Below are 21,237 nucleotides of genomic sequence, written 5' to 3' on the forward strand. Positions count from 1 at the left end.
CAGTATTATTGAAAATCTAATCAAGCAAATGGAATTGACACGCATACAATTTTCGCTCATTTAACGTAATTAAGATAATACTGTCAGAATATTTTTATTAATCGACAAAGCATTTAATTTATTATAAGCAACATAAATAGATGAGATCACTTATTTGAAAAAAAAATCAACAAAAGCATGGCAGTATTCAGCTACGTGGTTTCATCTTTCTTCACTTTCCTTTGCCGTACTTTTCCTGATGTCACATTCTTCTTTTTCGTACCCAAAGAGTCGTCTCCCTTTTTGTACTCTTTATCTGGTGTATCTTTGTTAAAGGGCAAACTATAAATCTGACTCGCCTGTAATTACATTGAGAGAATAAGACATTCAGTCCTGCTAGGTAACTTAAGTCGGAAGTAGGTCTATAGCGAAATCATGATGTTTAACTTAAACTTAGTATATACATTTTTTTTTAATGACTATATGTATAGATTGATATTTAAAAGGCCCAAAGTATTCTTTCAGCTTGTATTCAGTGTTTAAACTCTCTCTCTCTCTCTCTCTCTCTCTCTCTCTCTCTCTCTCTCTCTCTCTCTCTCTCTCTCTCTCTCCTGTTATCCTACCTTAAGCCCCACAAATATCCCTACGAACGGCCCTGCCCAGTACACCAGTAGATGGGACAGTATTGGGGTGTCTCCACAGCCGATGGTTCGCCCCGTGACCATAGCTGGGTGTATGTACATCCCTGTCATCCTCACGCCTAGAAATAAAACACAGAAAGAAAACCATAGCGAGACAGCAGAGACAATTACAGTTAAGATGCATTGTGTGTCTTAGAAAAAAAGTTAAAGTGTATGCATTTAAAGAAAGTAAGATGGACGGGAGGAAGTAACGAAATGCACAATCACACATGATACCGGTATTTTAAGGGGGGGGGGGGGGGTAAGACATTTTGAAACGATGATTTTTATTGTCTCTTACCGATACAAACCACGAGAGCTGTATTGGTAAATTTCAAAGCAATGTCCAGTGCTCTATTTTTAGAGAGTGTCTGTTGGTTCATCCAGAAGTCATAGGCTACCCCAGTCCCTTCCAGGAAAAACCCCGCTATGGCGGCAATTCTCAAATCTGAGTTACAGTTCGCTTTTTGGCCAAGTTTGTCTGCAAACGACGGGTGAAAATCTAGGCCTAAAATGAAGTGTCCAAGTTCCCAGGCGCAAAACCCGGCAACGATTTGGGCCGACACCTTGACAACGAACTTCCATGTGGGAATTTGACCTCGAAGATATTTGGCCCATACAGTCAAGGGCGTCCCGTCTCCAAGGTTAAAGATTAGAACACTGGCTGTGTTGAGGGGCACCATGCAGAGGATGTAACCAAGGTGACCATGCGCGTTCCTAACGACGCCATGGCCAAAACAATAGGTACAGAAAGCTAACGTCTTGAAGAAATCCAGGACGTATTCTTGTATGAATCCGGGAAGAAATGTTTTTGACAACTGGTATAGGACGTAACAGAGGAGCAAGACCAGTAGGTAAATCAGGACTGCTGACGTCACAGACGAGAAGTGGGTCATCGGGGGATCGAACCCGACCGACATTGACCAAAGCTCTCTCCATGTCGTAAAAGCCCCCTAAAAAAAAGATAAAATATTGAATAATATTGTAAACATCTTGTTATAACTTCATAATAATGTATAATACGTTAATATTAAAAAAAACTGAAATATTGATCTCGTGGGATGAACTGCATGTACAAGTATTATTTTCAAGAAATAACAAGGACAAACGTGAAGGACCAAAGTTCTTTTAAAAATAGGCTACCTTGGACTTCAGACATTTAATGTAAATATGATTGTTTATTCAAAACAGACTACTCATGAGAAAATTGCAAGGGGTGAAAACGAGAACTCATAGTCTAATTCAAATCATTGAAAGAAAAAAAATACTATTTTAACCCTGTTTTATTTTTGTTCCATTCTCACTCAACCCAAATAGTATATCTGCCTTTAATTTCAAATTCAGCAGAGAGAGAGAGAGAGAGAGAGAGAGAGAGAGAGAGAGAGAGAGAGAGAGAGAGAGAGAGAGAGAGAGAGAGATATTCAAATTTAAAGCTAAAATATTTGGATTTTCTCTTTACTAATAAATATTTTATGGGCCAAAAATATCAATTTTAAAATTTTAAGGCAGATCTGACGAGTAACTTGTTGGCCATCTAGCCTCCTTTAGAAATAGCTTACAATTGGCCATGAGCTGTAAACCACCGTGTCAAGTGTACCTCTTCAATTTGAAAAGTCATATCAGGTGCAGATCCACATATATTTCCCATTGGTTATTGTTAAGTTTAACTGTGGATCAATGATATTTATGAATTGAGATGTTTAATTTCCAAGGGCGGGGATGGGGCTGTCCCCCTTCCCCCACCCCTAACCTCAACCTGTGGCCCGCACATGATCGTAAGAGAGAAAGAAAGGTAACTCTATTCATCTTAAATTACATTAAGATAGATGTCTCTAAATTTTATAATGAATCAAAAAGCATTTCTGGACTAATTTAAAAAATCCCTTTTTGGTGTTTAATTAGCAGCGCCTTTGGTTTGAAATTTTCACACAGAGACAGACAATTTTGTTATATCCCTAACAGATCCTATCAAATTACTAGCACGGTTTTTTTTATTCTATGCATACATGTGCATGTTCGTGCATATTTGACTCGTCCAAAATTTTTAACAGTCTTTACCTATCTTTGTTGTGAGAGACTACTCGACGTTTATAACAATATGTTGTTTAAAAGTTTTTAGAAACTCCACAAAACGTTATTCATTTTTGACACTGAAAATGATGCGTATCAACTAAAGATAAAAGATGAGTTGGAAAATAGGATTTGTTTTTTCTTCAAAATTTGATACCGGTACAAGAACCCCCCCCCCCCCCTTTAAAAAAATCAAAACTAAAATATCCTTCTTTTTCCAACCCCAACCCCCAGAAAAAAAAGTATGGATCCGCACATGCATGATGTTATCGTTGAATTGAACTTTTTCTTTCCCGATTTGCTAAAAAAAAAAAATCAATTCTAATTCACGATTGCACAGTCATGTGTGTTTACTTAATTTAATCTTAAAGATTAAATAAATCTAGAGTCGGTGCGTGACCGCATGCATGCAAATATTTAAAAACTTATCTGATATTTAACTGTGTAAAATGTACACGTGTGTACTGTATACTTTTAATCACTACTTAATATTCCAGTAAGCCTCAACACACCAACCTGGTCAAACGAACAAAGCAACTAATGAATTTCACTCCGGAATTTAACTGCTGATGGGTATATCTTTCAAATGAATTGAATTTACAAGTTTACAGACAAAATGCAAACAGTTCAGTATGTATATATGCAGTGATAATTATAAGAGTAAGACCTCACCATGCCGCGGCCTGATGTCCTAGTTTTCTTTATCAGTTTACCTAGATGTCGACACCTTTTTCTTCTTGGGTTCGTCGTGTCTGTCAGTGACTGTTATATAAAGTTATCCATGACGAGACATTTTGAATGACATAACATGTGAGGACGGTTTTTTGGGAGGTTCTGCTCCCGGCCCATATTAGCCACCCCCCCCCCCTCCCCCTCCAACAACAACAAAAAAGCTCGCAACTTCTCGGACCTTTCCCACAGGTGTCCAGAAAGCCCCGAAAAGATGCGAATAAATAACACCCCTCCCACTCCCACCCACCCGCACAGAGAGAGAGAGAGAGAGATTTTAAATCTAAGGAGAGAGAGAGAGAGAGATAGAGGAGAGAGAGAGAGAATTAAATTCACATTTGACATGAATATATGTACATTGTACTACTAGTTCATAGATTTGTGGGTTTTGTTAAAATATATTTACCTCACATTTTAACGGACATCCTTTGGAGGTTTGTGGGAACGAGGGGGCGGGGCAAGATGATGCAGTAGAACAACCAATAGATAGAACTAGTAGTCCAGGCCTATACCGTAATCATATTCAATACTTTGACGACCATTTCTCATTTTCAAAATATGTCATAGCAAACCTTTGTTATAATATTAAAGCACGAAATGGTTCTGCAACCTATGATATGCATCCTCTAAAATCTATTTAAACAGTGTCGTAGTAAAAAGATGGGTCGTGGGTATGTGTGTGTGGTTGGGGGGGGGGGGGGGGATGTTACTCCCCTTTTATTTCAAGTTCGTTTTCCATATGTCAATACATAAACATGAAGGCCTTCTGTCCCACCAACTTTCTGTTTAAGCCACATCCTGGGGGTCCCCTTCCAAATTTGATAAACAATTCTGCGTGTCTGCATATACATGTAAAACAGGAGACGGTACTTTAATCCATCTTTTTATTGGTTCAATATATTCAATATTCATCCAACATATGTAATACCACAGTACCAGCAGTCATCACCAAGAGAACAAACATAATATGTCAAATGATAAATAATACATTTTGATTTGTGGATAGTTTTGATTAGCCAGCTGTTGTATAATGGGTTCCTTGTATTATGTCCCATGCTATAACTTGAGACTGTGCATTGCATGCTTTGATAAATCTGTGACATCTTTATATAAACGTGAAACCAGGTGATCAATACAGCAAGCTGATGAGCTTTCCATTTATAGTAAAATTATGGTGAAGTGAAGAGTTAAAATAAAATGCATAACGATGTATAAATTTGAAAATAATTCTGGTAACTATTCAAATACACCTTTCAAAGGTCTTGCATTTGTAACATTTAAAATGTTTATTTTTCAAAACTAACTTTTGTCAAACTGAAGCCTCACTCTTCAAATAAGCATATTTTGGTACTTTTACTATCCCTACCCCTTGATGTCAATGAATAATCTCTCTAGCTGAGCACCTTACACTCCCCCCACCCCCCCCCCCCCCTTTATAATGAATGATTCAAGTTATCGATGATACAGAAACACAATATTCATAAACTCGAGAATCCTCATTTCCAAACATATGGATACCGGTGAATCTAAATAAATATATGTGTGTGACAAACTCTGATTTGATGCAGGCGGGGTCTAATCTTGATAAACTGTCCTTTCATTGGCTAATAGGTATAAATACATTGAAAACAATGACACTTGTTGACTTCATTCAGGGCTGTATGTTTTATTTAAAATAATGTAAATTCCTCATAAATTGCGTGGAATTTATATCCGCCTAAAATCGCGAGAAGCACCCTTCTCGGATTTTTAAATCTCCCCATTATTTTCTGATTGTCAGGAACTATAATAAAGTTGGATATATGTTCCACATTTGCGATTTAATAATCTCCCTATTTGATACAAAACATTGGAATTGTGGAATTAAGAACTTGCGTAATATAAGGAATTTACAGTAGCATCAATTTCACACAACAGAGCAGTTGGGGTAAAAAAAATTCTGAGTTTGGATTTTTGTGAATATTAATGAGCTTCTCTAAGTAAATTAGGAGAAACGAGGTCAGTATTTGAGAGCTTGTTTTGATGAGTAAAGTAGATGGTAACATCTCACGAAAGTCCAATCTTTCGTTAAAATCTGTTAAGGAATTTGTTTTATAGATTAAGAATAAGTTCCCAAGGACAACAATACTATATATGTGTATTAAAAAAAAATAGATGGAACAGCCTTAAATGATTTTATGCTATATACATTGAAATACATAAATAATGAGAAACTACGAGTAGTTTCCCAAACTACTGTTTTAAAATTCTACGTAACCAAGATTTTCTGTGTATGATGGTGACAGAAGATGAAGGCTCTCGCCAAACTGAATGCTAATTAAGTTTTCAACCAAAAAATCAGACAGACAAAGTTACACATATATAACAAAAAATAAAGATCAATATATTGGTACCTTCACTCAAAACAAATCTGAATACTGTAAATTCTTGATTAAATGCTGTGGAATTCATAAATCGCGAGAAACATTGCAAGAAACACCTCTCACAGATTTTAATATCTCACTTTTAATATAATGGCAGATGTGGACTATATGAAGTCATAACAAAAGTTTGATGCTCGTGTTTTTTATATTCTCAAGATATGATTCAAAATGGTAGAATCGCAGAATTAAGTACTCGTGTAAAATAAGGAATCTACAGTATGGAAAATTATTTCAGTATTAATTAAGGTAAAAACAAAAAAAAGTCTTTAATTCTTGTGCAAAAAATTTCCTGAACAAGAATAATGCAGCATGCAGGGTTTCCATTACGAATGTCATTTTTCCTATTTGTCCGAAAAATTGAAAAGGTTCTGGTGGGAAAATTAAAAAAAAAATACAAAGTTATTCCCCTTTGTAACATTGCATTGTAACTTAAGCAGTAGTGCCTGAAAAAATAACCCCAAATGAATATTTTGGCCTTGCCACAAATACATTACAAACTGGTACAACACTTGTGAACAATATAGGTGTGTTAAAAAAATAAGCACATCATCATAATGTGAGATCAATTGATTGATATCAAAATGCAAAACATAGAAATGAAAAAAAAAACATTTCAACATGGTGCCCTTGGCAAAATATTTCAAAGTGTTGGTCCAATACAATCTGGAATTTAATGAAGTAAAATGAGCAATTGAAATTATCTTCAAAAAATTGGAATTACATGTAACATAGTCATAATAAAACCATAAATGAAAAATTGATTTCATTAATCACAAAATAAGATGTTAATTAAACATCTCATTAAACAAGATGAAAGGACACTTAATGTCCTTAATGATTAAAATTGTAATTTTTTTTAAAGTCATATCAGACAAGAAAAAATAACATTAAAATTTTATGAAATTAAAATGGGAGCACCAGGAAATTTACCGGCATTATTTTTGGCCTTTATGGAGTAGGTTTCCTTTCTAAATACAGCATTTTGAACACAAACAGAGAAGCACCAGGATAATTTTCGTTCTCTAATAATGCTTCTTCTTCCTACTCCTGTTGCGCACTTCCCCTGAATGATGGCCATTTTGTTCAGTCTTTTTGACAATGCTGTCTCCATGGTCACCATTTTGGGTTGTTTTGATTGGCTGCTGGGATTTTGTTGTCGTTGAGATCGGCAGATGGAACATTTGTCCCAGCTGAAAGTAAAATTTGAATGCTGGTAAAAAGGGGCAATTTAAACAGCCGAAAATTCTCACAAATAATGTGTTTCCTAATTTTGATGCACTATAAAATAAAAAAAATTCTATTTCTATAACACTGTGCAGTAAAACATGCTTATAGCAAAGTACCAAGAAAAGGTGATTTTCATTCCTAATAAATGTATTTGGTTCTACCTGATCATAAAAGTCCTATCACATGTAATTAACTTTTAGGGTTATGAAATTGACTTCACTGTAAGAATATATTCATTGTAAGCAAGTTCTCTGTAACCAAGTCTTACTGTAGTTTGTATGGGGAGAATACTGACCTTTAGACCAATGTATATTCCAATGAACGGGCCTCCCCAGTAGACTAGGATGTGTGACAAGATGGGGGTGGGTCCGCAGCCGAATGTGTGACCCGTCGCCATGGCAGGGTGCAGGTACATTCCAGTCAGGTGTAAACCTGATGGAGGAAGTTAACGCTGATAAATCATTCAAATGGATACAATTTCTTTAGGACAAAATAAAATTATTGTTCGGTTGGAATTGCCGCCCACCTCACTGAAATACCCCCGCTGATAAAATTTTATCAGCAAAAAAAAAAAAATTCCCTGCCTTCCTCCTGGGTCTAGAAACTTCCAGGCAGCAATTCCAAACAAACAAATGGCATTAGTGATACCACATTTCCATTCTTAAGTAAGGAACACTTAGGAACACTAAGAAAATTGTATAATTTGATGTGTGAGTTATCAAAAATTTGCTTCAATGACTAAAAATTTTTTTTTAAAAGGTAAGGACAAGGTCATTGAAAGCATGAAGGGGAATATAGTAAATCAAGGGAAAAAAATGCTTTTACCTAAACATACAATAATGGCACAGTTAAGGATCTTTAAGGCAAGGTCTAACGGCATATAACGAGAAAGCGTCTGCTGATCTAACCAGAAGTCGTAGGTAACGGCAACCGTCTCTAAGGCAAAACCTGTAACCGTGGCAACATTCAAGTCAGTGGAACAGTTGACCTGACTCTCAACTTTCTCCACAAAGGAAGGATGAAAGTCCAGTCGAAAAATCAAATGGCCGAGCTCCCAAGAACACAGACCAGCCATGATTTGAGCAGTCACTTTTGCCAGAAATTTCCAAGCAGGGATCTGTTTCTGGAGGTATTTTAACCACACCATGAGTGGGGTTCCATCACCGAGGTTGAAAATGAAGACACTGGCGGTGTTTAAAGGCACAACACAGAGGATGTAGGCAAGGTGGCCGTGAGCGTTTCGTATGACTCCATGACCGAAACAGTAGGTACAGAAAGCCATGGTTTTGAAGAAATCTAGGACATATTCCTGCAGGAATCTGGGTAGGAGTATCCGTGACAACTGGTAGAAGACGTAACAGAACAGCAAGGCCAGTAGGTAGACTAGGATGGCTGATGTTACTGAGGAGAAGTGTGTCACCGGGGGGTCGAATCCAACAGCCATTACCCACAATTCCCTCCAAGTCATCAGATAGCCCTGAAAAATACAAGATTTTGTTTTTTTGGAAGCTAAAATTATAATTGGGTGTCTGGAACAGTTTTATTTCAATGATGAGTCACTTGTACATGGAGGTGTGATTGACATCAGTGTGAAATGGATTAAAAATCATTATGGAATCTGTGTCAGTAAATTACATGTATTGTCTACTCGTTATTTTATGCAAGTACTTCTTTCCACGATTCTGATAGCAAGAATTTATTATCTTGAGTGGCAAACTTAAATTTCAAAGTGATGAAAGCAAGATTTGATAATCTGTAACGGATTCTTTCTTCGTTTTATTGAGGATGTTTATTCCTAGCATTTACTTGTAAATAGAAATTTACAATACAGTACTGTATTTCATTTAAAAAATGATCAAGTTAAAACAATGGGATTAGTGATTTTGAACCATAATTATAAATACAAACTTTTACTTTGTGAATTGAACAATCAAATATACCAAATATACATGTATTTTAAAAGATTTAATAGATATTTAAGCTTCAAGATTTATATACTTATTTCAGTTTTGAATTACATGTATCTTTGTTACCCACTTGCCATTTCATGAATGTAAATCTGATTCAAATACATGTACATAATTATATTTTTCACATTGAGTTGATGATCATCAACTCAGGAATATATCTGCCTATATAAAGACAAAGTTTATCTTTTTCACATCTGGTACAAGTTCATTCAAATTTAATCCTTTTCATTGATTTACGTTATTTAAGCTTCACAATACACTCAATATAATGATTTTCAGCTGCTTCTAAATACTTAATTGAATTTACAGAATTAGAGTTATTTTCAGTGCACGTGGTGCACCTAATTCAATGGGCTAACACTGCTACACAGAACAATTAATCTACACATGAAAATGGCCAAGACAATTAAGATCCTCACGTACACTTTTTAAAAAATCTTTCGCAACCGAACACCCAGACATAATGCTGTGGAAATCAGTTTGATTAAAATCAGTCTGCATGCAGTAAACATGCAAACACAGAAATGGTTGAGTTAATTACCAACTTTCAGTTTTGTTTTAAAAGATTCATTAAAGTATGTTTAAGAGCCATTTGATCTGAAATCACAACACAGACAGGTATAGTTCTATTTCATTCTAAAGAGAATTTTGACCTACATATTCAACTGATTCAATTACTTGCACATAACCAAGTAAAAAAAAAGTCAAACCTCTACAAACATACACTGATAATATCTTGTCAAAATTCATATATGTATACAAGATAATTCTCTCTCTTTCCCTTTCTCTCTCTCCCCCTCTCTGAGCTCTCTCTCTCTCTGTCTCTCTCTCTCTGAGCTCTCTCCCTCTCTCTCTGAGCTCTCTCCCCCTCTCTCTGAGCTCTCTCTCTCTGAGCTCTTCCTTTCTCTCTCTCTCTCTCTCTCTCTCTCTGAGCTCGCTCTCTCTCTCTCTCTCTCTCTCTCTCTCTCTCTCTCTCTCTGAGACAATCCTACCTCCAACATATTAGAACCAACTGGGGTTATTATATGGTAGCAGTAAAAATTAACTGACCATCTGATCACAGTTAATTGTTATAGTCTGGGAGCTGTAGTCTCATGGTCCGTGAACTACTGAACTTTAAACCACTGCAGTACTAACTTTAAAAGGACTGATTAATACTTGCATTCAATCATAATCTACTTTGCAAAGGTCCACGTACATGTCTGCTTGTCTGACAAAATAAGAATTGTCTAAATGACAGTTCTACACGTAATCTGTGTTTGTACTGTAATTTTTTATAGAAGGTTATTCATACTATTATGTATCTCTTTTATTTTTTCAAGCATAAATCTGCAGATGCATAATTTTGTAAAATATTAATATCTAATGATGCCAAAAAAAGTCTATCAAATATTAATAACCTAGTTGTACAATCGCCGCTTGCATCAATTGACCAAATTCATTTCAGCATGATATATCAAAATTGTAAAAATTGGCTGGTACTAAGTGGAGGTCAAATATAAAGCCAAGCCTATTCACAATGCCATCTTATATGACCCCTCCAACGAAACTGCAATACTGCTCTTTTGTACGACAAATTGGCATTATTTGATGAAATTTGACGTTCACTCAAATATGTTTCATTTACGTCACTTATCTTCCTATAACTAAAAGTTCAGCAAAGTATGTAATTAATAATTTATATTAAAATTGCTTTGCAAGAGAGTACCATAGTACTGACAAAGGGCTCTATAACGTCAGTACATCTCTCACTAGTAATTGTAACCAGATAGCACTGTCATAATTTACGCTAAATACAGTAGGCGAATTGCCTCCATACACCTCTTATATATATAATACCTTCTAAAATGTCAAAGTTGGTGCACCAATAGTTGCTCTAAAATCGTGAAGTTGGAAAGGCTAGGGAGTCTCGGATATGTAGAAGTATCTGCACTCCCTCAACTAAGCAACTTCCCACTTTTGCATCTACACACCCAAGTGCAACAGTTTGTGTGTGTGCCCCCAACAGTTCATATTATTGGTAGGGATGGGACGATCCACCGATGCACCGATGCATCATGACGGTGCATCATGGTATTTATTTTGACAATATTTGGATCGATACGTTTACCATTAATACAACGATACCTAAGCGAACTTTTTTTTATTTTCCAAAAATATCCGAGCTTCATATATCGGCTATTTTTAGTCTGCGCGCCTAATATGAAAGTACAAAGATGCGGAAAACCTCGTAAAGTTGTCGAAACTGTTAGGAAGCTAAATCTGGAGACTGTGGACAACTTTTGGATTACTTGTTTATGAAAAATTAGTGTTTATGAGACTTAAGTCATTTGTAAATTTTGCAACGCTCATTTTAAATATATCAATAACATTGGACATGCGGTAATATACATCAACAGATTAAATAAATTTTTAACCCTTATTCATGTTTTTATTTAGTTTCAATGTATCATGATTTGTATCGTATCTCATGTATCGTGATATGTACCGAATTGGCTAAGTACAGAATCGTCCCAGCCCTAATTATTGGGGAATGTTAACATCTTTTCTCCATTCACCAAGCACTCAAAACATGGCACAATTTTTATACATTATTCTCCGTTTACAACGTATATATAATCCTGCACTATACATTTTTTATTTGTAGCCGCGTGTATTGAAATCAGACAAACTTTAGATCTTTATGATGGGGGGGGGGGGGGGGGGGGGGGGGTTTCAAAGGAGATATCTTGGAATTTTATCACACTTTTGAATGAACCTTGCTTGAACCCTGATGTACTGTGCAGCTTATAAATGTTTTGGGACAGACTAGGCCTATATATAATGTTATAAATATCAGTTTTTATAGTGTACATCCTTTTCAAGGTGCATCATTCTTTTATCTTTAGGCCTATTCTTAGTTCTACAGTAGCTATTATCTATGGGGGAAACTTCATTTAGCTGTTCAGTACAGTGTCTATTGATGGTCTATTTTTAGTTTACATATATTTTTTTTCATTACTTTAATTTAAGGTGCCTCACTACACCGTGAAATAGTTTCTCATATCAGCAGAAAATTACTTGATTATGATAGAAAGCATGATGGAAAAGAAGTATATATGTCGAATAGGCGAAAAAATGTGCAATTTTAGATAAAAAATGATGTTTTAAAAAATTTCATTCAGTAAACATAAACAAAAGCCCCAGGTGGATTCGAACTCATGACCTGCGGTTCACAAGCCTGATACTTTAACCACTGAGCTATGACGATACACATCTGAATCGATTGATACAAACAGTTTAACAAAACATTTAAATCGCCATCTTGTGACGTAGTGTCTTAAAAAGTATAAGTCTCGGTGTAGTGAAGTACCTTAACGTACTCTAAGAATAAAACAAGAGATTCAAACATGATAAATATCTATCATGTCTGAAACAGTACTGTACAGCTGTACGTTAAGCCTATGTAACATTCTTACCATTTCGTCAGGGTCTCCAAATCCTTTATCTAAGAGGCCCCAGTGCTATCTAGCGGCAGCCTACAGCTGATCTCCTACAATTACTATGGTGAGGATGGCCTCATGGCCAGAATCGGTTGTTTTACACATCCCTACTTAGTCCAAACCGGCAAACGTCAACATGGTTGAATAGCGGTAGCTTGTCAATTCAGTCCTAGTGCCTTTAGACCCTCACCAAGAGGAAACTCGCTAAATCGGTATGTATTTCATTTTCGTAACCTCTCTTTTAAAAAAATGATTAAAATTCATAACAATTACTTAAGAGTAATGCTTTTAAGTGAACAGTATTTTTGAGAAAATGAAATTTCTAGAAAAAAGTGCCTCCCCCCCCCCTCACCCCCAATGATAAAAGAAGGCTTTGAGGAGCCGTTTTAGCATTTATTGCTTTTTAGTGCACTGATCATGTAATGTAAATCTCAAAATGCATGGCAATGTAAATATAGACGTATTACCAAAAACAGCTCCTTATATAAGACAGTAACACTTCAAAGTTATTCCAATCTGATTTAATCATTTTAAAAGACACAAGATTGATGAAAGGAATTTTAACATGTTATTTTACAATTTTGGATGACTCTTCCATACAGGATTTAAGTAAGTTACCATGAAATGGACTCGAAGTGAATTGTTCAGAGCATAAAGTTAGCAAAAATTCAAAAAGTAAAACAAGAACAAGTCAATCCAACTCAATAAAATAAACTGGCCAGTTACCCAGTTACCGGTACTGTATTAAAATAATTTACAGCATGGTATATTTTTTATGCATCTTTTAACACATTTTCTAGCTATTATATATAAAATATAGATTCTAAATATACCGTAAAAGTCATGCATGGTATGATAATTTCTTATAATAGTACGTTCTTGTTCATTGTCTATCATTTATAAAATTTCAAAATCAGCTCGAGAGTCATTAAGCTCAAGGCCTAATTAAATACAGGATTTGTCTGATGTTAAAAAAATGCCCATGCAATATTAAGTAGGCCTACTGGTAATCTGTCTTCATAATACATTCTTTAATTAATTGGACTGTTCATAATGTAAATATTATTAATAATAGAAATCAACACTTTCCTGAAGATGTAAACATATAATAATTTATAAGTGTATAATGTATAAATTGAGAAAAATTTGGCTATCTTCAAGTATATAAAAAAACAAAATGTAAAAATGTACACCTGATTTGTAAAAACACATTTGATCAATTTGATCATATTGCCCTCAGAATGAAACAATGCCAGCCTTGATGACGGAACACAGCAATGGGCAAAACTGTGGATACATGCATTAGACAATGATGTAACCAAAAAACCATTATAATATCAGCGACATTAATTAAAATTGCAACTGCCCAAAACTGAAACAGTAAGACAAACATTTGGTCTTTGGGACATTAAGTATGAAATAGCACATTACTGTAAACATATTATATTTAGCATGTACAATATTTGGCGGAAAACGATTTTTCAACAAATAAGCGTAGATTTTATTTAGCGCATATCCAAATGTACTTATCTATATCTACTTGTATATTTTACTATTGGTGACCGAGTACTTGATTAAGCGGACGCCGTTTTCCGCAAAAAACGCTAAATAGAATACTTAGCCAAATGTACTGTAATACGTTTACAGTACTTTTCCTATTATTTGAATAATATTGCCTAAAACCTATACCTTAGAAGTGTTAACTATCATGAACAAAATTAACTAAGTTTATCATATAGCACCCTCGAAAGATCAACTGTGTTGGTCTCCGATCTGTCGACATGGTTTCTACGGGTGACAGATTCTGTTTTTATCCTAAGGCTTGCTCAATATGATGTTATTATTTTCACTATACACTTTATATATTTTTGTCTGTATGAAAATATAAATTTTAAGTTTTATACTTGTAAGTAAAATTCTCATAAGGTTTCATCACAACAACATTATGAATCAAATCACAGTGCGCTTTGTTGAGTAGTGAAGTTACATAGACATAAACACAAGTAAATACACAACACCCACAGTTTAGACTGGATTAAAGTCAAGCACACTGGTTTAATCTGTGCTTGTTCCTTCGAGCTTTTCTATTTTTCCCGCCAGTCCATCTAGAATTATATCATCACCTGGAAAAGAATGTTTTGTCTATCAGATTAAACATGAAACATCAGCAGAATGTACCGGTAAAAAGTTGACAGTAGATTTATACCCACCTGAATGTAACAGGCGCATTGTACAGTACTTTTCTAAAATTATTGTTTACAGGCATGTTGTACAGTACTTTGCTAAATTCATCGTTTACAGTAGATTTATACCCACCAGATTGTAACAGGCACGTTGTACAGTACTTTGCTAAATTCATTGCTTACAGTAGATTTATACCCACCTGACTGTAACGGGCGCGTTGCCTTGGGAACGTTAACCATTCAGAGTTATACCCACCTGACAATAACAGTTGCACTGCGTTGGGGACGTTAATCACACAGATCTATACCCACCTGACTGTGAACGTTAACCACACAGATTTCTACCCACCTGACTGTAACAAGTGTGTTGCGTTGGGAACGTTCACCACACAGGGAAGCTGGAACTCCCTGGCCACCACCGCCCCATGGGAGACCAGCCCACCCATCTCAGTGACCAGACCCCCCAGCAGCGGGAAGTAGGGTGTCCATCCCACATCTGTGTAGGACACGATCAAGATGTCATCTCTCTGTGGAAAAAAATTCATATCATGACTGTCACATCAGTGTGCAACACAACCAATTTGAACATATTTTTATTGAACAAAAATACAATTGGGATTGGGCACAAGTACCATAACTTAGACTGCTCTCTCCCAAACGACCAATAAATAGGCATCTTCCAGTAGTAATTAATGCAAATCACGCATGCCATTGTGGTGGCATATTAGAAAACACAGAATATATTCATGCAAGAAAATTCACAAAATTACATTATCACAAACCTTTAAAATGATTGACTTTATCAACAACAAACTGACCCACACAAATCAAAATGATTTCATAATAGTAACTACAGTGCCCCTTTTACCTGTATGGAATTAGCCTCCTCTAGAGTCTTGACTACCCGTGCTTTCCCCGTCACTCGACCTTTACAGATTGGCATCCCTGTAAAAAGGTCAAGGTCAGAAATAGTTAGGTCAATGTTATATCGACCAATAAAAATTCACAATTTGTTGTGTATGCTTCTCTGGCCATTACTTACCAGTAAGAGTGAAGGTAGGTTTCCTCTGTTCCTCAAAACTCTCCTGTTCTTTCTGCAGATTAAAAAAAACCCAACTATCTTGAATATTTACATAATGTTTAAAGCAAAAAATCATACATTTTCACACTATGTCAAGTTACATGTATTTGGTAAATAAATAAAATTCCAAGTATCTGAATGATGGTTGCAGAGATCCAATCTCTGAACAATAATCCTAAGTTTGAACATGCACATAAATGCAGGGTTGTTGTTTTTTTTCCTTATAGAAAACAGATATTTTGGCCTTCACAACCCAGACTTACTGGCTTAGGAACTCCTACTGAGTATTTTGGAAAAGACAAAGTCATCAGTTTGGGCAACAGCTTTCTTCTTCTCTTGGCTCTGAAAACAATATCAATTCATTAAAAAACAGCAATGCCTTAAGGTGCATAAACCCTTATGATAAGAAAGACAACTCTCACTGGGATTATTGACTAGAACTCAGAACTTCATGTTCTGTTAAATTTCTGTTTAAATCTAAAATGAGCTTTTGTGCATTTCATTAGTAATTTTGATTTCTTTTATAACTTTAAAAAATTCTCTGAGTGAGCAATGGAATGGGGAGCCTAAAGAACTGAGTCTGATACAATCTATTTAATTAACAGGTAATATTATATAATTTCATTCATTAATATTGATTAAATCGTAAAATTCATACAGGTCTTAATGAATGGTAATACATGTACTACTCATTCAGTATGGTACATAATTACATATGGTTCTCTCTCTCTCTCTCTCTCTCTCTCTCTCTCTCTCTCTTGTTTAACTCATAATCATATTATTTATGATTTAACTGAGTTATCTTACTTTGTGAGTAACTTGGGTGAGCGAGTTTCCAGTAGCTGTCCGATTTCTCGATGTGTTAGGAAAAACAACAGTTCCTTCTCTGGTAACCGACCCTGTGAGAGGTGTTTATTTTAATGCAATTAAGAAATTCCTATTATCTACCATTGTTTTTCAATTTTATAATTTAGATACTGGCAATATCGTCATTAATTCAAAGAAAACATACATATCTATAAATTCTACTTTTCAGAGAGAATCATCTATAATTTCAAAATTGGTAGTAAAGTTAACATGGTAAAGAGCAATATCAATAGTAAATTGCATGAAGAATTCATTGGTACTAATTGTTTTCACAGAATTTGCGAATAAATAATGTTAATCATTCCAAATCTACTGCTTATTCTTTTGCACAATAAATACACAATTTTTTCCATGCGTGGCACTGCATCTCCAAAGTCATACATCCAAATTTTTTCAGACTGGAAGCTACAGACCTGCAGCTAACAGTCACATACCTCTTGTTCCATTTTCTGGGCCAGTCTCCAGTACGCCTGTTTGAACTTGTCGGCCACCTTCACACACAGCGACTTCCCGAACTCCCTCTCCCCCACCGCTCGCCGCGCTCTGGGGAGAATGAACTTCAGACTCCTCCTGTTGAGTGTAAGCAAGTTTGGTTAAAATTTTATGCATGTGATAATGCAACATCATTAATAAAACCATCAATGTCTTTACATTCATTTCTAAATATAAACTTCATTACATAAATGTACATTAAAATAGTTGTTCTTTCCAATATCACATTGGATGTTCCTTTGTTAAGTGGAAATTTTAAAAAAAAATTTTTTTTGGAAACACTAACTGATACCAATGCAAGGTATGGTGAATTTACTTTTGGCATCTTATGTAACATACATGGAATTCAATCAAACTGTCCAGGGAAAAACCAAAGGATGTAAACTTTAAATATAGCTGCAGCTGTTTCATTGCCAAACACTTGCATTGGATACACATATAAGCCACAATTAACTATTGTTAGCATCACTATTGTATATAAGGTTTGTAGGCTAAAACTTGACCTACTTTTCTCCATTAGTTAGTGGCGTCTGCAGATTGGCAATGGTGTCTTTTATGCTGAAGCTGGTTTTTTGTCTTTCCTGGTATGCTTTCATTTTAATGATTTTCTGTAGATGAACAGAGACCCATCAGAGCAATTAATATCAAAATATTTTTTTTACACAGCTATATTTAAAAGTACTAATCCACTAAAAAAATGCTGAATTACTTTCAATTTTCGGAAAGTTAACTTTTTTTAGAAAGAACCTCTCTACAGTACTGTAACAATACTGTAAATTCCTAATTAAACGCGAGGAATGATTATCGGTATAAAATCGAAAGAAGCCTGTCTCTCGAATTCTTAAATCTCGCTTTTAATTTTCGGACACATTTAAACTACATGAAACTATCGTAAAATTTTGGCATTAGCGATTAAATGTTCTTGCAATTTGATGGAAAATCTTTGAATGGTGGATTTAAGTACTCGCCTAAAATAAGGAATCTACTGCAACAGTAACATTTCTTTTGAAAGCAATAGTAACTCTACCTTTTCAAACATTTTTAATATGTAGCCTTGGGGACACCCTTACCTTCAGCACCTGTACCAGTCTCTCGGGGTTGGTCTGCCAAGACTTCTCCATCAGCTCAGCCTGCAACAGCCAATCACAATTCTTAGAGTTAACGGAATGAAATGATCAGAAATTTCTGTTGTTGGTTTGCATAGCTGTATATGTATAATAAACCATGTGGCTACTTTTTATCATTTATGATTCATTAGTTAAAAAAAATTGTCCAAAACATTTTTTTTTGATAACTAAAGATCTTCTCTTAGTTCATTTAAGATTTAAGGTTGTGTTTATCATATTAATGACTTTGTCTTAGAATGAGGTTGTCGCAGAATGAGGTTGTCTCAGAATGAGGCTGTTTCAGAGTGAGGTTGTCTCAGAGTGAGGTTGTCTCAGAATAAGGTTGTCTCAGAGTGAGGCTGTCTCAGAGTGAGGTTGTCTCAGAATGAGGTTGTCTCAGAGTGAGGCTGTCTCAGAGTGAGGCTGTCCCTAACCTCTCTGATGTAGCGGTGGCCATGTCTCTTCATGAAGTCCTCATACAGGTCCGTTACAGCGGGCACACTATTGTCAGACAGCAGCTCAACACACCCCTGGAAAATCAATCAAATCGTGCTTTAAATTGATAAATTAATACATTACTTCTAACCAACTTCTTTTTGCCAACAGGGCTATAAAAAAATTATTGTGGCAAAATTTTGTTCCCTATTCCTTGCTGAAACCATGAGCATAAATTAATACATTACTTCTAACTAACTTCTATTTGCCAATAGTGATATAAAAAAATATTGTGACAAAATTTTGTCCCTAACATTTCTTGCTGAAACCATGAGTTCTTTAAAGTTTCAGAGCTTAAAAACTAGAAATACCTGGTCATCTCCGCTGAGGAATCTGTCCTCTAGCCCCGAGGTTACGATACTCCGAGCAAGACCCTGAATGGCAACCGGTACATCCGCACTGTAAACATCCTGGCACTGAGAGAGAATGACGGCCACATCCGAACACATCTCATTGCTGTACTCTGTCCAAATAAACCAACAACAAGGTACATGACTACATGATCACAGACTGTGTACTGTATACAGTGTTATTTTTGCCATTTTTGTATAATTTTCACCCTTCTATACTTCCAAAAGGTACTCGTCCACCTTGAATTTACCAAGACAACTCACAGCTAAAACAAGGATAAGTAAATCATGTATCGGAGTTTAAGGCCATATATAAGTTTCCTTGCATGTACATCAGTCTATCTTTACTGTGCTCTGTTTGATACTCATGTGATTTTTGGGGGTATTTTTTTATGTTAATTGGGGGCGGGTTCGAGATCCAGGTAATGCTGTCTGTGTTGTTTACTTTTTGCCAATTAATTGCATTTACAATAAAATCAACCTGATTAGAGACATTTTGACCTTAAGGGTCAAGTTAATTTCTACTTTTGACTATAAATCAGTTGCACGTTGTCTGTCTTGTTGTGGTTTGTCAGCTTTATCTTGTTTTTTATTATTCTTTCATATACATTTTTTACCCAAGTGATTCGTGTTGTTGTCTTCGCCGATAGTAAAATCACTTTACTCACCAGTTTTGCCCTGAAGTAGAACTCCAAACATGGCCGCCGCCCAGGCTCCAGAGTTGCCACTCTTCAGGAGTCCAACCTTCCAAACCTTAAACATTAATTCAATGAAGTACTGTTAGCATGACTACTGCAAACACGAATAATTTTTTTATTGATTTGCATAAAGTACTGTATAACTTATGTGATATTATTTAAATAAATATACAGTAAAACTAGTTTAGTACGAACATGGATATACATGTATTACAAATTCTCTGAAAAAAATAAAAAATTTTGAGTCACCAGTAAAATTCTTAACAAACCTTTGCAAAATTTATGATTATAACAAATTCGGATATAACAAATCTACTGATATAGCGAACTGATTTTGAGTCTCATACAGGTAAAAAATAACGAAATTTAACACCTTTATAATGAATTTCTATACAGTTTAAAATAGTTTGCATTATCATTTATCAAAATAGTTTGAATGAATTTATTTTCATACACTTTTTTCAATTCACAACCTGATTATTAAAGGTACCAAAATAATGTATTTTTATTTTAAGCCTCAATAAGCAAAAATTATAGTCTGTTGAAAGAAAACATGTATATGGTGAATTTGCTATAAATATTATGAATTCGTCCTACGGATAAAACGAATTACGGATATTATAACAAAGTATATGTAATTCCATTAGTCCCTAGGACTTTGCAACAACTGAGTTTTACTGTATTTAGCATGTGCAATATTTGGTGGAATTTGAATTTCAATAAGTTAGCGTAGATTTGATTTAGACATAGTGCAATTCTGAATTGATATATTGATACAAATATACACATGGCATTGCGTAGCATTTGGTGATGCACTTAATTTAGCAGAATCTGCTTTCTGCCAAAATTGCAAAATAGAATACACAGCAATATGTGAAATGTTTACAGAGTATGAACAGGTAATATACAGGAGAAGCAATTAAGAATCAAAGTACTGAAGTTATGACGGGAGTTGATTTTATCGATTATCATTTATTATAAAATGAACTTATCTTGCGTGGCAATTAGTTTCTAGTCTGTAATATGAATTTTAATTAGACTTTTCAGACAAGAATTTAGAGAAACCCCATATGAATCATGTTATGTAATATTTAAAGATAGATTTCAAACTATGTATAAGTAATCGAAACAATTCTAAAAAGTGTATGGATCCAAGCACTATAGATATTGAACTCCAGTCTCGTTCAACCAGACGCTCAGCTGTCTCCGTTAATCTCCGACAAGCAACAGAGCCTCTCTGATTGTCTGAGATTTACAGGGAGAGCCGAGCGTCTGGTTGAACGAGACTATATTTAACTCTGGCGTAGGAATATATGAGACTACATAAATATCTAAATTGTTCGTATTATATAAAATCTTACTATTTTCAAAGTGTTTATAGATAACTTTCCTTGAAAAACAATGC

The 21,237-nt window shown here is 35.2% G+C and overlaps 2 protein-coding genes and 1 long non-coding RNA gene across 6 annotated transcripts in view; 1 reads left to right on the top strand and 2 right to left on the bottom strand.

Annotated features, from left to right (window-relative positions):
• Positions 1 to 12,694, bottom strand: LOC128163093 (uncharacterized). Its single transcript, XM_052826582.1, has 8 exons — positions 12,537 to 12,694; positions 7,934 to 8,585; positions 7,404 to 7,540; positions 6,927 to 7,071; positions 3,402 to 3,481; positions 961 to 1,612; positions 603 to 739; positions 1 to 338 (listed from the first exon to the last, which is right to left on the bottom strand). The coding sequence occupies exons 1-8, from the start codon at positions 12,537 to 12,539 to the stop codon at positions 192 to 194; spliced, it is 1,953 nt and encodes a 650-aa protein (XP_052682542.1). The 5' UTR covers positions 12,540 to 12,694; the 3' UTR covers positions 1 to 191.
• Positions 12,694 to 21,237, top strand: part of LOC128163095 (uncharacterized) — a 13,601-nt gene continuing 5,057 nt past the window's right edge. The window contains exons 1-4 of one of the 2 annotated variants that reach the window (XR_008240759.1): positions 12,694 to 12,772; positions 17,089 to 17,270; positions 19,070 to 19,271; positions 19,363 to 19,759. This is a non-coding gene — a long non-coding RNA (uncharacterized LOC128163095). Of the gene's footprint in view, positions 12,773 to 17,088; positions 17,271 to 19,069; positions 19,272 to 19,362; positions 19,760 to 21,237 lie in introns of those variants that run through there. The other variant, XR_008240760.1, reaches the window with a different exon arrangement.
• The window catches only part of LOC128163084 (putative phosphoenolpyruvate synthase), a 25,777-nt gene continuing 17,480 nt past the window's right edge, over positions 12,941 to 21,237 (bottom strand). For all 3 annotated transcript variants that reach the window (XM_052826566.1, XM_052826567.1, XM_052826569.1), the window contains 12 exons: positions 19,803 to 19,887; positions 19,096 to 19,247; positions 18,724 to 18,819; positions 18,254 to 18,313; positions 17,691 to 17,791; positions 17,126 to 17,261; positions 16,632 to 16,723; positions 16,088 to 16,166; positions 15,786 to 15,837; positions 15,612 to 15,688; positions 15,093 to 15,270; positions 12,941 to 14,683 (listed from right to left, as the gene is read on the bottom strand). In XM_052826566.1, coding sequence (XP_052682526.1) covers positions 14,616 to 14,683; positions 15,093 to 15,270; positions 15,612 to 15,688; positions 15,786 to 15,837; positions 16,088 to 16,166; positions 16,632 to 16,723; positions 17,126 to 17,261; positions 17,691 to 17,791; positions 18,254 to 18,313; positions 18,724 to 18,819; positions 19,096 to 19,247; positions 19,803 to 19,887 — 1,176 coding nt within the window. In that variant the 3' untranslated portion in view covers positions 12,941 to 14,615. The remainder of the gene's footprint in view (positions 14,684 to 15,092; positions 15,271 to 15,611; positions 15,689 to 15,785; positions 15,838 to 16,087; positions 16,167 to 16,631; positions 16,724 to 17,125; positions 17,262 to 17,690; positions 17,792 to 18,253; positions 18,314 to 18,723; positions 18,820 to 19,095; positions 19,248 to 19,802; positions 19,888 to 21,237) is intronic.

The sequence above is a fragment of the Crassostrea angulata genome, chromosome 9, assembly GCF_025612915.1.
Source record: "Crassostrea angulata isolate pt1a10 chromosome 9, ASM2561291v2, whole genome shotgun sequence".
In the NCBI taxonomy this organism is placed as follows: domain Eukaryota; kingdom Metazoa; phylum Mollusca; class Bivalvia; order Ostreida; family Ostreidae; genus Magallana; species Magallana angulata.

Bases quoted from the DNA above. Each gene is read 5' to 3' on its own strand.
- LOC128163093 (XM_052826582.1), bottom strand. The intron at 740-960 runs GTAAGAGACAAT...TTTTATTTCTAG, and splicing joins AGCTCTCGTGGTTTGTATCG to GCGTGAGGATGACAGGGATG. The intron at 339-602 runs GTAGGATAACAG...ATGTAATTACAG, and splicing joins GGATATTTGTGGGGCTTAAG to GCGAGTCAGATTTATAGTTT.